Source organism: Pogoniulus pusillus, chromosome 25, assembly GCF_015220805.1.
Source record: "Pogoniulus pusillus isolate bPogPus1 chromosome 25, bPogPus1.pri, whole genome shotgun sequence".
Classification (NCBI taxonomy): Eukaryota; Metazoa; Chordata; class Aves; order Piciformes; family Lybiidae; genus Pogoniulus; species Pogoniulus pusillus.
This window is the reverse complement of record NC_087288.1, coordinates 4,064,564-4,081,550: the sequence shown is the minus strand read 5'-3', so window position 1 is coordinate 4,081,550 and position 16,987 is coordinate 4,064,564. Positions and strand designations below refer to the sequence as shown.

Below are 16,987 nucleotides of genomic sequence, written 5' to 3'. Positions count from 1 at the left end.
TCAGTAAAACCGTAAAGGCTAAACAGTTAAAGATACTCGAATTTCAGGAGATTTTTTGCATTACAGTTAAGAGCTTCACAGTGACAGGAAAAAAGACAAAACACCAAACAACACACGAAACCCGTAGACATAAAAAAGATTGCTTAAAGCTTTATAAAGGTTTCTTTCAGTTGCAGCTGCTAGATTCATCATCATCATCTTCGTATCGCAAACGTAAAAACGATGCCCGTCTCCAAATTAACGTCAGTTCCAAACCTTTAAAGTAACATTTTTAGGAGCAGCGGAGACTCGTTTTATGGTAAGGGGCACGGGTACGGGCTAGGCCGGGGCCTGGGAGCAGTCTACAGGCAGGGAAATGCAAGCGAGGAGGCAGCACGGCAATCCTCGCTTCCACCTCCTCACCTAGCGCTAACCTTGCCCGGCCGCCCCCAGCCCACCACCTCTCCGAGAGAGGACTCCTGCCGCTGCACACCCGGCCCTGCTGCAGCAAGCCCGGGCTGCTCCCAACGCTCTGCCCCTACAAAGAAAACACTGCACTTCCAAAGCCTCCGAACACTAAGAGAAAGAAAAATCAAATCGTCCTCACGAACCCCTCCCTCCAAAGCAGGTCTTTCTTCACTAAATCAAGCTAGCCTTTATGGCACCCACCCTTCCACCCACCACGAAACCACCTCTCATTGTCGTCGTCCCCAGAGGGGACCCATTCCCTCCCCACCCCCCAAGATGCAAACGCACACCCGCCTCCCCCATTCCCCAGTCTGCACCGTGCCCCTTACTGGCTGCCAGAAGGCGGCCGCCGGGCCGCATCGCCCCCCTCTCAGCCATGCACGCACCTTCCAGAAACAAGCTGTCTCTGCAGCCGCCTCCGCCGCCGCCACCGGCCATCTTCCCGCTGCCGAGCCTCGCTCCCTCACTCCATCGCCCAGAGACACGGCGGGGCCTGGCCCTTCCCCCGGCCTCTGCGCTCCGCCGCCCACCCCCACTGCGGAAGGCTGGGTGACCCGCAGCGGCGGCGGCGCCGCCGAGGCCCGGCCCTCTCTCGCTGCCGGGGCCGCGTTGCCTTCCGGCCCCCACGCAGGAGGAAACGGCGGCGGCGCGCCCGCTCCTCCCTCACCGTGGCCGCCACCGGCAGCCTCTCGAGCGGTTGCCAGCCGGGCCGGGCCCAGCAACCGCCGATGGCGCTCGGCGGGTGAGGTGGGCCTGGCCGAGAGCCCGGCGGAGGCGCCTCCGAGCGCACGGCGGGGCGGAGGGGACGGTGCGCGCTGCGCTGCCGCCCCTCTCTTCCGTGAACCGCGCGGCAGGGCCTCCCCAGCGCTACCCTGCCGAGCGCCCTCGGCGCGCCCGCCCCGCACCCGCAGCGCAGGCCGCCCGCTGCCCCGGCCCCTAGACCATAAAATGGCCGCAGCGGGGCTGCGCCCGGTGATGCCTCGGACTCCCTCCGAGCAGCTCGGAGGCAGCGGCTTTTGGGAGGTGAGGAGGTGGATTCGGCCTGCGTTAAATGAATGAACTTTGAAGAGTGCGGGAGTCCATTGCGCAGGTCTGAGGCCCGCTCGGCTCCCACCTCGCTCACGTTTGGGCAGAAGGCCACAGAGGTCTTCGGAATTCTTATCTATCGTGAGGTCCTCTGTGACCCTATCAAGGCGTATTTAAACCCAAACCTCAGATTCTGCACAACGTATAGCCTCCCTAAGCGAACTGTACAGGAATGGCAACTCATGGCCTCAAGGATATTGGGCTTCTTTAAATTAAAAAAGCTTTTTTTTAAGCCTGTGAGATGCCACATGTTAAAAAGCCTCCATGTAAAAACTTAAGTGCTAAGACCACACATCCTTTTAAAAATGGAAGGTAGATGATGACAGTGAGTTAGGGACAGGTTCCTTCATCTGGAGTTGTTTAGAAAATAGAATCATAGAATCAACCAGGTTGGAAGAGACCTCCAAGATCATCCAGTCCAACCTAGCACCCAGCCCTGTCCACTCAACTAGACCATGGCACTAAGTGCCTCACCAGTGTTTTCTTGAACACCTCCAGGGACGGTGCCTCCACCACCTCCCTAGGCAGCCCATTCCAATGCCAATCACTCTCTCTGGGAAGAACTCCCTCCCAACATCCAGCTGCAGAATTGAGAAATCTTTAGGCCTCAGAAGTGTTCCTAGTTTCTAAAGGGACTAATTCCTGACAAATGAGCTTCCAAAACTGCTTAAGACTTTGTAGACTGAAACCCTAAATTAGGTAAGTTAAGTACCTAATGCATATGAAAAAAAGAGAGGAAAGCAGTTTGGTTTAAGTCCTCTAAATGTGTTACAGTATCACAGTATCACCAAGGTTGGAAGAGACCTCACAGATCATCAAGTCCAACCCTTTACCACAGAGCTCAAGGCCAGACCATGGCACCAAGTGCCACGTCCAACCTTGCCTTGAACTGCCCCAGGGACGGCAACTCCACCACCTCCCCGGGCAGCCCATTCCAGTGTCCAATGACTCTCTCAGTGAAGAACTTTCTCCTCACCTCCAGCCTAAATTTCCCCTGGCGCAGGCTGAGGCTGTGTCCTCTCGTTCTGGTGCTGGCCACCTGGGAGAAGAGAGCAACCTCCTCCTGGCCACAACCACCCCTCAGGTAGCTGTAGACAGCAATAAGGTCACCCCTGAGCCTCCTCTTCTCCAGGCTAAACAACCCCAGCTCCCTCAGCCTCTCCTCGTAGGGCTGTGCTCAAGGCCTCTCCCCAGCCTCGTCGCCCTTCTCTGGACACGCTCAAGCATCTCAATGTCCCTCCTAAACTGGGGGGCCCAGAACTAAACACAGTACTCAAGGTGTGGTCTAAGCAGTGCAGAGTACAGGGGCAGAATGACCTCCCTGCTCCTGCTGACCACACCATTGCTGATGCAGGCCAGGATGCCACTGGCTCTCTTGGCCACCTGGGCACACTGCTGGCTCATGTTCAGGCGGGTATCAATCAGCACCCCCAGATCCCTCTCTGTCTGGCTGCTCTCAGCCACTCCGACCCCAGCCTGTATCTCTGCATGGGGTTGTTGATTCCCAGAGTTTCTGTGTTGGTAATTAATATGATGGTGTTTTGAAAAACACTATCGAGTCGGAGAACTTGGAGGTAAAAAGAAGCAGAGAAGCCTGCAGAGCTGGCCTGGAAGAAGGCTCAAGAGACATCAGACTGTTTGCTGAACGCTGTGTCACACCACCAGAGCTAATGAGCAATTAGAAAGAATTCCAAAAGGCGAAGCAGCAGTTGGCAAAGCTACATACCTCGATCTTCAAAATCTCCATAGGGGAAAAAAAAGTCTTTCTGAAACAGGATTCACCAAATATTCCTGGTTTATTAGTAATAAAAACAATGGGAAACCGTTAGGGAAATAAATGGGTGCATAATAATTGTACACATTCTCTGATAGAAATCTCATATCTCTGATAGAAATCTCACTGAAAACAAATAATAAAAATCAGGAAGAAAATTCAGGCTCTCATTTTAAAACAATGCTCTATCACCTCTCAGAAGGGTATCATCTAGACAGATTGCAGCCAAGATTATAGCATTAATCCAGAAACATTTTCACAGTTGGAACCAGACTGGTTCAGGACTACCCAATTCTTCACAACCTTTTCAAACCAAAGGATTATGAGTTATGAGTTGAGTAAATGTTTCACACGTTCAATGATCGAGTCAAGGCATCAACTGTACATTCATCATCTTAGTTTTTGTGAACTGAGGTGCAACAGAGATTAAAATACCTTTTAAAGTTGAAGTGGCAGGAGAGGAAGTTATCAACTGTAGCAGCATGGTTGAATTTGCACTTTTTGATTGAGAATTTAATTTCTGCCCTTTTTTTTTTTTTAGGGAGAAGTGCTGCCCCCCCAAATTACAGCCCACTGCAGTGTTTCTTTTTTTCCTTCATTTTGAAGCTCTCGAGGAATGCAAGAGAACAGTATGTAGTCAAACCTTCAGGTACTGCAAGGTTGCTATAAGGTCTCCCCAAAGCTTTCTTTTCTCCAACTCCCTCAGTTTGTCTTTGTAGGAGAGGTTCTCCAATACAGGATTTTTAAGAGGTAAAGTGGTCATGTCATTTGTCCTTCTGCATAGACTTAAGTTGTAAAGACTTCAAATGCCATTGACATATACCTTTAAAAGTCCAAGCTAAGACTGATCTTCAGTCTCCACATTGTATTACAGAGGTGGTGGTTGTGGGGGGGTGTCCCACATAAACCTAAATAAGCTCTACAAGTGTCTTTTTCAACCTCAGAGTTCAGTGCTCTTTTGAGTAACTTTACTATGCTGGGAATTTGCTGTTGTGTTTCTCAATCTTCTCCAGTTGCTCCAGTCTTCTTTCATTTATTGTTTTTAATATCTCTGGAGTCTCTTTTAACTTGTCTGTATTTTAAACTGGGGCATTCAAAACAGAATGCAGTACTAATGTAGGCCTCTTTTAGGCTGTATAAAGCACAATGACTGCTTCTGACATACTGCAGTTCCCTTTGATATTTCCCAAAGTATTTTTCAACAAAACCACTGATCATGGTCAATTTGTTATCCATTATAAATCCCAGGTCCTTTTCTGTATTGCTGCTCCCTAGCCAGCTATAGCTCAGTTTGGATTAGTTCATTTGATTTCTCTTTCTGGAGTGTATCACTTTCTGCTTGTCCTCACTGCATGTCATCTTGCTAGTTTTAGGTAACTTTTTGGTTTAGTTTATCCAGGTCACTGTGAAGTCTAATCCTGTCCTTAACCTAGCCACCTGCTAGGTGCTTGTGGTTTGGCACTGAAAACAGCAGTAGAATTATAGCTAGGACAAACCTCTGTAGGGTCAAGAGCTTTTCTCAGACTGACAGTGAGACACTGAGTGTACATTTCTGCAGCCTGTTTCCTGGTTCAGTTTTAAGAAGTCCTGCAGGACAGTGGCTGATGTCACTCACATTCTCTCCCTGCATGCCAACCATTCCAGTGAAGATGGACAAGAGTGTAGTGTGACATCACAGCGTGACAGCAGTTCTCAGATCAGCATAGTAGTCCTAGAGATGTGCAAGACAACCTTCTTGTCAGTGTAGAAATCCAAAGCTCTTTGCCCTTCTCAGTCATTTTCCTCTTATCCACAAGATGAGGGATGTCATTCTGAGATATTATTTCCTCTGTTAGAAGGATATGATGTTTGAAGTTGTTATTTATGAGCTTTAATGGAGGCATATCCTAACCTTTCATGTGAAAAAGTTATACTCTGTGTATGTAGTAATTGTCAAATGGTGGAATATGTGCTTGGAAGGGTCAGGGGGAGATGAAGTTTTCTGCTGAATTGTATGGATAACCAAACTAGCACTAGCCCCTGTGTAATTCTGAAATAAGAGGTAAGGAATATTCATAGCATAGAAAGTTGGCCCTGATGGAATCTATGGACCACTTAGATTGGTGTAAACAACGAGCCCTGAGAGAGGAGGCTGAAGAAATGAGATTTGTCCCATGTGCTCACAGGTACACTGCATGAGGACATCAGTGGGAGGGGATGTTCTAACTCCTAGTGGTTTGTGAGTTAACAAGCTGCCTCAGCTTATAAAGTGGCCTCTTACAAGCATTTGGTTTAGCTTTAAAGATTCTCCAAGTCTTCATGCTCTTTGATAAATGGCAGTGTCAGTCATTATCTACGTCTTTGATACATTCCAGAATGAAATCATACAGGCAGCTAATGATAAGAATAAAACCGAGTCTACAACTACCTGAAGGGTGGTTGTGGCCAGGGGGAGGTTGCTCTCTTCTCTCAGGTGGCCAGCTCCAGAACGAGAGGACACAGCCTCAGGCTGCGCCAGGGGAGATTTCGGCTCGAGGTGAGGAGAAAGTTCTTCACTGACAGAGTCATTGGGCACTGGAATGGGCTGCCTGGGGAGGTGGTGGAGTCGTCGTCCCTGGGGCAGTTCAAGGCAAGGTTGGATGTGGCACTTGGTGCCATGGTCTAGCCTTGGGCACTGTGGTAAAGGGTTGGACTTGATGATCTGTGAGGTCTCTTCCAACCTTGGTGATACTGTGATACCGTGATACTGTGGTGTGTTATTGCTAATGGGTACTGTCAGGTCACTTTCTTCTTCAAGTAGTCACATACAGCTGTTAGAAGTAGGGAGCCAAAAGACTAGTAGGCAAATGGGGTCAGGGAATAGCTGCTACCACTCCAAGTCCTGTCAGCAGTTGTTGAAGCCCTTACAGTAGCACATTTCTGTCACACAAAAAATGTCCCTAGCGTTGGTGTTGATTGTCAGAAGCTAAGGAGATATTAGCTGCTATAAGCATAACCTGTATATGATTGGCCTGCAGATTGTTACAGGAGTGGATTAGACTGGTTTTCATGTTTCATTTTTTTCTTCTGTTAAAAATTCATGACAGTTGCTTTGGTAGTTATTTGTCTTTTCTAGCAGCATAAGGTCCGCAGCAGTTTGTAAGCATATTGTGAGCATATGTAAGTGTGTTACCCAGACTATTTAGTGCTCGGAAGAGAGATACTGTTCCTTTTAATATTATGAAGACATTCATCTCTTTCTTTTTGAGAAAACCATGTAACTTGTGATTCAATTTGCTTACTTAAATATATCAAATTCTGTCATTTTCTAGAAAAGGCACCTAAATCATGAGAACTGTTTTCCTGTTTCTAGAGAAAACCAAGACACAAAACCTAATCAGTTTTCTGTCAGTTTGGAGATAGATGTACTTTGAGGATTTATGGTTGCTAAACCAGTATGAAATCTTAGCAGACTGTCTAAATTACAGCCACAATATGAGGACGTTTAAAGTGGAGCTGACCTATTGTTAATGTCTGCCTTGTAATATAGAAGCTAAATACATTGTTTTCCAGCATAGAAAAGTTTTAGTGTTAGATCAATTTTCATCATAAGAATTCCAGGCTCACCCATAAAGATGAATAGAGATTGTGACCATTCTATGGAAAATACAGCAAATGAAATAGAAACTTTTAAAGAACAGATAATATGATTTAAAGAAAACTCAAGTCAGTCCTATTCATTACCCTTAAGTAGATTCCCAAGAGGAAAATCATCAAATGAGACTGGAAATGTATTGGGAAGAAATTCAGTGCAGTAGAATTGTTTCCTTTCTTATTGCACAAAACTGTGTTGCTTCCACACGATGTCACAGTTTCTTTGTGGTTTGTAGGATCTGATTAACAATGCTTTTCATGATTTGGGGATATTTGGGATTCTATTACTATCCTCATCAGTTTATTTAATACCAACCTGTCTGCTACCTTTTTATCCTCCCCAGGCAGACTCAATCTTGTGTTCAGAGTCTCTTTATCCACTTGTCTCACTTCTCCCATGGCTCCTGCGCTGAATGCAATCCTTCAACTTCATGTCTTTCACTTCTCAAAACCTCTGTCTCTTTCATTCAGTTTCTCTTTCCAGCTTCTTTCTGCCTACTCCAAAATCCCTCCTACTTCAAAATCCCTCCCATGCTTCCAACAGATTTCTCCAGCCCTCTTCTCCCGTAATTGCCAGCCCATTCCTGCATCTTATTGTGACTCCCTCCCACTGGTGCTTCTGATATTAGTTTGTTATACTCCATGATTCATATTCAACACCTGAGGGTAGTGATAGGTGAAATTTAGCTAGATGAATAAAAAAGAAAAATATTTTCCCTCTTTCTTGAGTATATTTTCCTCAGTGCCACATTTCAATTTGGCAATAAAACGTTTTTATCTTCTTGTATTAGCTAACACATATAATTTTGATTAAATGTTGCACACATGCATGTGAATCTGAAGCAGCAATCCAACAAATTTCATACTCAGTGCAAAGGACCTCAACAAAAACATAATTAATGCAACACAATGTTTGAGATTTTAAGCCAACAAAAGCCAGACCATTTAGAGCTAAGGTTCCCATAGCAACCTTACTCTGTCTCCTCCTGTGTCTGTGTGATAGGCTCTTTTTTTACATGACCACATATTGCTAGAGAATGTGCTGTATTATTCCATAAATAGAACATCAGTTTAATAGATGAGTTAACTACACAAGGACTTACAAAAATGTATATCTATCTGCAAAGGAAATTAGATCAGGGTGGCTTGTGGAGGTGCTGTGTCTTTATAAATGTTAGGAGAAATTTTCATGTAAGCTTCAACATGATGTTAAAGCATCATTAACAGAAATCCTGCCTGCAAAGTGAATTTTGGGCATGTTTTCATTTTCCCAATTATCTGTTTCCTTGTGTATGTGTGGAATATAAAGGTGAAACAGTTATGGGAAGGAAATTGTTAGTATTTCTTTTTAAATACACAAAAAGACTTTTCAGTTTTAAATGATTACTTTCCAGAATAAGCAGCTACTTAAAACAATATGGGAACTCAAAAGAGGCAGACTTGAGGGCCTGAAATCATCCCATTTAACTGTAAGCACTTTAAAGTGGCCAAAGTTATATGTACCTTGTAATTTATCTTCAATTTAAGGAAGTAGAAGAGCCTCTCCAGAGGATGATTCAGCCTTCCTGAGATGTTATTTGCCTTTACCTGTCTTACTTTACTGATGTAGATCTGTAGAAACCAGTCACGACTCCTTCCTAGCCCAATTTGTTGCCTAAAGTAGGAGAAATCCAACTGAAGAGAAAAAGACTGAGATTTCCAGAAATTTCCAAGTATTTGATGTGTCTTATGGTCCAGATCCTCTCCAGATTACATTGACATCTAAACCCATGACTTCACATTCACTTGACAATACAAGTTTGTTCTGGATTAGATAGGACAACACAAGCCACCTCTTTTGAGTAGATACAGAGCAGTTCACTGATTGTTCTGCTGCAAAAGGAAACTCTATCTTAAAATACTTGCTTTGTATACACAGACTGTTGGAAGAGCTTAACTTTATGTGTGTTTATTTGGACCAGCAGGAGTTAACTACACTACACATTAACTTCAACACTTGATGTTCTTCAGCTGTGTCATTTTTGGTACAGGACTGTCTCAGAGAATCATAGGATGGAATCATAAAACCTAGGAATATATCTTTACAAGCATTGGGTAAGGTACTTGAGCACCTAGCTGAAGAGTTTTGATTCCTACTTCTGGACACTGCAGTCCAAAGGTAGCCAGACTCTACATTTTTATTAGATCTAGATCAAAATGACAAAGTTAAGAACACAGGCACCCTTGAAACATATGTTTGGAGCTGGAAGTGGCAAAATGACACATACACAATTCTGGCAAACTAGATGATAATCACTTAATTTGGAGAAGGTGTTTTAAATAAATACACTTTCAGAAGTCAAGGCTTATGAAATGCAAGCTGAAATGGTTTCTGATGCTGTGAACAGGGGAACTTTCAATTATCCAAATCCTCTTATACTCAGGGAAGTAGAGCCTTGCAAATTCTCTTCAGCAAATGCAGTAAGAAGAATATTTGTCCTCCTTACCATTTTGCTGTCTTAGAATCAGTTCAAAACATAGTGTGTCAATATACCTTTAACCTGCATTACAAAGTTCACAGACAACAGCATTTTGTTTTCTCTTCTAAGACAGGAATAATTTCAACTTCTTACTAGGAATGCTGGCCTCGGTGTGAGGAACAGTGCATGCTTGAACAGACTGTACCCCAGGACAAGAACTTCATTAGCTTTGAGGGTCCACAGGCAAAAGTGTTGTTTTCTTGTTGGCTTTTAGGCTTGTTTGTTATTTTGGATTGTACTTATGATTTCATGCTTCACACGTGGTTACTCACAGGCTGGTAGCAACCACTTGGAGAAAGTGGATTTTGAAACAGGACAGCAAAGCATCAGGCAGCTCCTGACCACCAACTCCCTCTTCAAGAGCCTGCCTGCAGTTGAAGGCTGAGGCCACATGGGCAAAGCTGGCAGAGCAGGCTCTGTGCCAGCTGCCCAGACCCACCCAGCTGTCCTCACCACAACTGCCACCTGCTGCAGCACCTACCGTGGGGCCCATGGCTGTTTGCCCAGAGGCACAGGGCTCCAACACCTGCAAGGTGTGGCCTCACTTCACGTGGTCAATGCTGGTAGCAGAGCCATCCCTCTCTTCTCTGGCTGCCTTCTTGTTTGGGCTGGTCGCAAAAATGGGAGGAAGCAGCTTAGGCAGAGTGTAAAAATGTGTTCTCATCTATGCAGTGAAACCTGGGCTTACAGCTACAGCTTCTATACCTGCAGGCACCGTGTTAACACCAAGAAGCAATTTACAAATCCAGTGAATGTAAACACGATAGGATCATAGAACCAGTTCAGTGATGAGCTCAAGTCCAGCCATTTTCTGCCTCCGTAAGGCTGGTGTTAAATCATGTCTCCTAGCAGCACGTCTCTGCACCTTTTAGAAACCACTAGGAATGGTGACTCATCCAGCTCCCTGGGAAGCCTGTTCCAGGCTTTAACAACCCTTTCAGTGAGGAAGTTACTTCTAATAGCCAACCTAAACCTCTTCTGCTGCAACTGGACTCCATTTAGAATAGAATCAGAGAATCAGTCAGGGTTGGAAGGGACCACAAGGATCAGCTAGTTCAGAACCCCCTGCCATGGGCAGGGACACCCTACCCTAGATCAGGCTGCACAGAGCCTCATCCAGCCTGGTCTTAAACACCTCCAGGGATGGGGCCTCAACCGTCTCTCTGGGCAACCCATTCTCTCTTGCTTTGATGAGCTGTTAAGAAAGTTAAGAACCAGCACTTAGATGGGGAGAGGAAAACCCAGTTTTACTCTTGTTCAATTTTAAATTGATCATTAATACAAAGTCTTGAAAATAGTTGATAAAGGCAATTTATTGAGGTTTCAGGCAAAAGCTGTTGAATACAGCAACTATTGCAATTATGGAAGCAAGGAATCTGAAGTACTGAAAATAGCAGAGCTCCAGCTCAGCAGGGAGAGATACTGAGCATGGTGATACATGAAAGAGAACTAGGAGATCCAGATCAAGCCTTTTAAGTCCATCAGCAGGACCAGCTGGTGAATGTTTTGGAGAATTGGACAATTTACTTGGGCAATTAAATATGAAATGGGAAAATTAGCACTTGGCTGTACTGTATGTTTTAGGAAACAGCTGCATAGTACAGGTAGTGCTGAGTGGTAGTTCTAAAAACATGCAGGTGAAGCCAGGTATTATTAAGAACAAAGCATCTCACATATATACAAGCTCAAAATACCTACCCTGAGAGGTAGGAATTCTTTTATTAATGCTATTATATAAATATTAAACTCTGTTAGAGCTAGCTGGCTCATGAGAAGTCAATCTTTGAACTACTCACAGCTTCTAATGCCTTAACATTCTCCTAGCTAATTAAGCAATATGGTTCTCCTCACTTAAAGGAGCATAGGCACAGACAATGGGATTGGTCTTTCTTGTATTTAGATGGGTGCAGAACTGTAGTCTACATCTGAGCCAGAGGTCTGGCATTCTTCTATGCTTAAAGGAGAGAAATAGACACTTGTAAGATATGACTCATTGGAGATATTTTTAGGTATCTGCTTTAGAATGAGATGAATTGCTCCCTCAAATCTCCTGTTGCTTTCCATTAACTATAAAGAGTACCTACAAAGGGTCTAGCTCAGATGTAGATTTCTGTTGTGTAGGAGTCCTTGTTTGATTAGGTGAATTGTATCTTGAGAGGCCTCAGAAAATAAAAGCTAGAAGTCTGAGTTCCCAGAATTACACATGCAACCATAGTCTTAAAGAAGAAAGTGCTAGATGAAGTTATATTTCTATTTTTATGCCTTCTCCAAGTGTTGCAAGATTAATTTACTTTTGTATGTCATTCCTCACTGATTTTTTTGGAGGCAGATTGTCTTCCCTAGTGCTTCTGGACCCTGGCTTATGCTCAGAACTGTGCCTGCATGTTGTGCTGTAAGTTGACACAGGCTTTCTGAGAGCTCATGCAGTCTCACACTGCAAGTGTTCTGAGCCAGCTCACTCAGTGCTTGGCCCTGGCTAATCAAGTATGCTGTGTAGCAGCCTTGTTAGCTGCAGAATGGTCAATGTTTACTGTGCTTGCACATCTCCTGACCAGCACAGAACATAGGCAGGGTGATCTGGGGCCTGTCTAAACTAACCATGCAGACAGAGCTGCAGAACAGTCATAGAATCAGTAGGGTTGGGAGGGACCACAAGGATCAGCTAGTTCCAACCCTCCTGCCATGGGCAGGGACAGCCTACCCTAGAGCAGGCTGCCCAGAGGCCTATCCAGCCTGGCCTCAAACACCTCCAGCCATGGGGCCTCAACCACCTCCCTGGGCAACCCATTCCAGCCTTTCACCACTCTCATGCTCAAGAACTTCCTCCTTACATCCAGTCAGAACCTACCCACCTCCAGCTTTGCTCCATTCCCCCAGTCCTGTCACTCCCTGAGAGCCGAAAAAGTCCCTCCCCATCATTTTTGTAGGACCCTTTAGCTACTGGAAGGCCACAAGAAGGTCACCTGGGAGCCTCCTCTTCTCCAGCCTGCACAGCCCCAACTCTTTCAGGCTGTCCTCATAGCAGAAGTGCTCCAGCCCTCTGAAAAGTTGTAACACTTCATCTGCTTTCTTGCAGCTGCACAGACTGCTTTTAGCCTGCTTAGAATTAAGAGTGAGTAGCAGAGGAGATCATTGCACACAAGTGAAATAGAAAAGATCTAATGATGCCTTGGGATTGATAAATATGTGTCTTCTTTCTTCTGTATGATCTGGTTGAGTAGACAATTCTAGAGAAAAGAATATCTGGTCTTCTAGGTAGGAAAAGCCAACATTTGTTTTTACAGTTTGATGTTGGACTACTGCATCTCCCCTATGAAGAGAGACTGAGAGCCCTGGAGAAGAGAAGATTGAGAAGGGATCTGAGTAGTGTCTATAAACATCTGAGGGGTGGGTGTCAATTGGTTGGGTTCAACCTCTTTTTGGTGGTGCACAGCAATAAGACAAGGAGCAATGGATACAAACTTGAACATAGAAGGTTTCACCTCAACATGAGGAGAAACTTCTTTGCAATGAGGGTGACAGAGCCCTGGAACAGGCTGTCCAGAGAGGTTGTGGAGTCCTCTGGAGACTTTCAAAACCCTTCTGGATGCATTCCTGTGCAGACTACCCTATGGGATCTTGCTTTTGGCAGGGTGGTTGGACTCAATGATCTCTGGAGATCCCTTCCAACCTTGCGTTCTGTGATTCTATGAGTAACAAGTAACTAAGAAGAGCTATTTTAAAACTTGAAATCAGAGTAATTAAGATTAGAGGCTGTCCTATGCTATGCAAAGGATATAATGTATAGTCTTTGAGGTGTAACCATACTGAAATTCTCCAGTAAGATGGCCTTTCTCTCCTGGAAATTCAAATGACAGCTTCACCTCATGTAGTCTGCATCTGTAATCATTTCAACCACAGCATTATTCTCCCTTTTTCTTTGCTTCATCACATACTGTGGAAACAGCTATATGACATTTCCCCCTACCTGTTGTGTTATCTCCTGGGAACAGAGAACTTGGAGCAAATTCTTTCTTATCCTGCCTCACACAGATGTCATTATGCTTATGAAAGCAGCGACTTTAATCAATTTTAGTCAAAACTTCTCATTCCTGTCATCTCTGGAATGAAAATGTCTTCACATCTTTTTCATCTCACGGAATTATGTTGTTATGGCAATGTTTAACAGTGCTGACCTATGCATTTGATTAATATAATTACAATGTTTTAAGCAAGCATAAGAATTTCTAGACTACTTGTCCATGCTTCAGAGTAAAGTGGAAGGCTGTTCTTCCACAAGTCATTTACTAAGTAAATTAAAGGATTATTTTCTTTAGTTGTTTTTTTTTTCATTCCCTTATAAATTTGAAACTGAAGAATTACTCTTTTCATGTTTTTGAGGGAGTGCTCTAATTAGTGAGCTGAAGAACAGCTCCTGTAAATGTTGATAGTTAGGCAGTCTTGGCTTTCTGAACTATATAGGTGCAATAATAAATGAGCAAGTGCCCTCGAAAATTGCTTTTTCACCTCTTCCAAGCAGACTTTTAGAACAGCACTTGTAGTCAGAATGATTGCAGCCAAAGATACTTCATTTCTTCCAGTTCTGGGCCCCTCAATTCAAGAGAGATGTTGAGATGCTGGATTGTGTCCACAGGAGGGCGACAAAGCTGGTGAGGGGCCTGGAACACAAACCCTATGAGGAGAGGCTGAGGGAGCTGGGGGTGTGCAGCCTGCAGCAGAGGAGGCTCAGGGCAGAGCTCATTGCTGTCTACCACTACCTGAAGGGACATTGTAGCCAGGTGGGGGGTGGCCTCTTCTCCCAGGCAACCAGCAATAGAACAAGGGGACACAGTCTCAAGTTGTGCTGGGGAAAGTATAGGCTGGATGTTAGGAGGAAGTTGTTGGCAGAGAGAGTGATTTGCATTGGAATGGGCTGCCCAGGGAGGTGGTGGAGGCACCGTGCCTGGAGGTGTTGAAGCAAAGCCTGGATGAGGCACTTAGTGCCATGGTCTGGTTGACTGGACAGGGCTGGGTGCTAGGTTGAACTGGATGATCTTGGAGGTCTCTTCCAGCCTGGTTGATTCTATGATTTTTACCAAGCTAGTCATGACCAGATTGTGCCCAAATGACAAAACCCCTCTGTCTTGAATCTGAATCTTCAAAATGGATGATACTAACTATGAAAGTCTGCATGAACATTTCACCCTTAATGAAGCATTTACAAGCCTTACAAAGCAGCCTGTCACATCACTGGGCTCTGTGACACGAGGAACCGCAGTGTTAGGATAACATTTCGTGGGAAGGCTCCAGAATTTTACTGATCTGACAGTTTTTCTTAGCCTGTCACAAGGGGGCAGATGAGTACTGTTGCAGTTGAGCTTTCCCCCCCCCAGCGTCTGCAGTAGCAGTCTGCAAGAAATCTTGAGTGAGCAGTCTTGGAATCCCTTACTGCCCACAGTTTGATTTGTTTTCTCAACGATATTGAATGATTAAGGTCTTAGTTAAATACTTCAGTCACAGAAGAAATGCTTGGTTTAGGGGACTGTTTAATAAGGCCAAGTGCAGGCTCCTATACTTTGGCCACAGTAAGCCCATGCAGAGCTGCGAGCTGGGGGATGAGTGGCTAGAGAACTGTATGGCAGTGCTGAGTGACAACCAGCTGGGCATGGGCCAGCAATGTGCCCAGGTGGCCAGGAAGGCCAGTGGCATCTTGGCTTGTATCAGGAATGGTGTGGCCAGAAGCACTGGGGATGTCATTCTGCTCTGTACTCTGCACTGGGGAGGCCTCACCTCGAGCACTGTGTGCAGCTCTGGGCCCTCACTGCAAGAGAGACATTGAGGATGGAGTACAGTGTGGTGATTGTTCTGAGATCAAAAGAAAGGCATTAAAAAGCCTTGTTGAAATTTATACTCTATTTTTAACAGAACAAGATGTCAGCTTGTCTATGCCTATTTCTACAGCGAACCAGCCCTATTTCAATCTCTATAATCACTGTGGATATGCTTCTTGTGGATTTTTTAAGTGTCCCATGGCAATAGTTAACGAGAGAAACAGAAATGTATTTATTATGCCAAATATTTATTCCATGCTGCCATTACTCCTACTGGTAAATCTAGTGTGTGCTGACCTTATTCATTGTATCTAGGACATTATGTAAGGGAAAAATATGCATAATGTTGTTGTGGACAGCACATCCCACACTTAAACAGAATCAAAAGGACCCTTTAAGACATTTTGTAGGATCTAACCAGTGATAGAGACCAGATGGCAAACATTCAGCAGCCTCTGTTTGCACATTTCAGCTGAGTCCTCTAAGAAGTCTTTCTGGATCTGAATGGACTCTTTACTCTCTGTGCACTTGATACAGAGATACATGTCTGATCTTTTGGATTCTGAATTCAGTAACAAAGTAGAATGCCCAGAAACTTTTGGAAAACAGTGACAAAAGCAATGGTAAGGACTTTTTTGGTTTGTTTTTTAGAATTCAGATTTATAGCAATTCTAGAATAAAGGTGATGGGAAATTGATTGGTTTTTAATCTCAGCTGAGTGTAGAAATGGATTCTGCTGCTGAATTTCATTTCAAATATTGAGCCCTTATCAAACACAATATGAAAGAAGACTTAATGTCATTCACACTGGTTTAAAAGGTTATGTTGTTTGACTTACATGTTTTTGGCAATACATACATATGTTTGTGTGTATATATTTATGTATGAATATATATACATATGTATGAATATATACATATAAATATCTGAAAGGTGTATGACAGTAAGGTATTTAGCAAGCTTATTACAGTTATGAAAAAGTCTTTAGCTTCTATTTCTTAGGAAGGTATTTTTCCACTGTTTTACTAATCTCATGGAAGGTTAAACTTTTCTACAAGGAGGCAGAGGGCACAAAACTGAATGGGAGCTAAAGTAGTTTTAAAAAGTCATTAGCAGACTGAAAAGGGTCATGTTTGCTTTACATGTTACTTGATCTTGAAAATGACTGGAAATGCCCTGCCTTAAAACAAAAGCTCAGTCTGAAAAGGGCTGTTCAGGAAACATCATGTAGCAACGTGTCAAAACTGCTCCCGTTCTCGTCTCTTTTTTTCCACCACAGGGTGTGAGTGGAAAAGGGAGAAGAGTTTCTGAGTATGGTTCACTTTGTCCACCCACTTAAAAGTGGGTGGACAATCTTAATCTAAAGATTAAAAGACCTGACAGCAGGCAATGAGAAGTGGCTGTAACTCATATATGCAGAACTTGACTTTGCTCTGGTGAGACCTCATCTTGAGCACTGCATCCAGGTCTGGAGTCCTCTGTATGGGAAGGACATGGACCTGATGGAGAAGGTTCAGAAAAGGACCACAAAAATGATCAGGGGGTTGTAGCACCTCTGCTCTGAGGACAGGCTATGAGAGTTGGGGCTCTGCAGCCAGGAGAAGAGAAGGCTTCCAGGAGACCTTGAAGTGGCCTTCCAGTATCTGAAGGGAGCTACAGGAGGGCTGGGAAGGGAATATTCATCAAGCATTGGAATGACCGGATGAAGAGTCATAGGTTTAAAATGGCAGAGGGGGGGT

The 16,987-nt window shown here is 44.4% G+C and overlaps 1 protein-coding gene across 3 annotated transcripts in view; it reads right to left on the bottom strand.

Annotated features, from left to right (window-relative positions):
• Nucleotides 1–979, bottom strand: part of SENP6 (SUMO specific peptidase 6) — a 77,792-nt gene extending 76,813 nt beyond the window's left edge. For all 3 annotated transcript variants that reach the window (XM_064164230.1, XM_064164231.1, XM_064164233.1), the window contains exon 1: nucleotides 834–979. In XM_064164230.1, coding sequence (XP_064020300.1) covers nucleotides 834–885 — 52 coding nt within the window. In that variant the 5' untranslated portion in view covers nucleotides 886–979. The remainder of the gene's footprint in view (nucleotides 1–833) is intronic.
• Nucleotides 980–16,987: the final 16,008 nt, after the last annotated feature.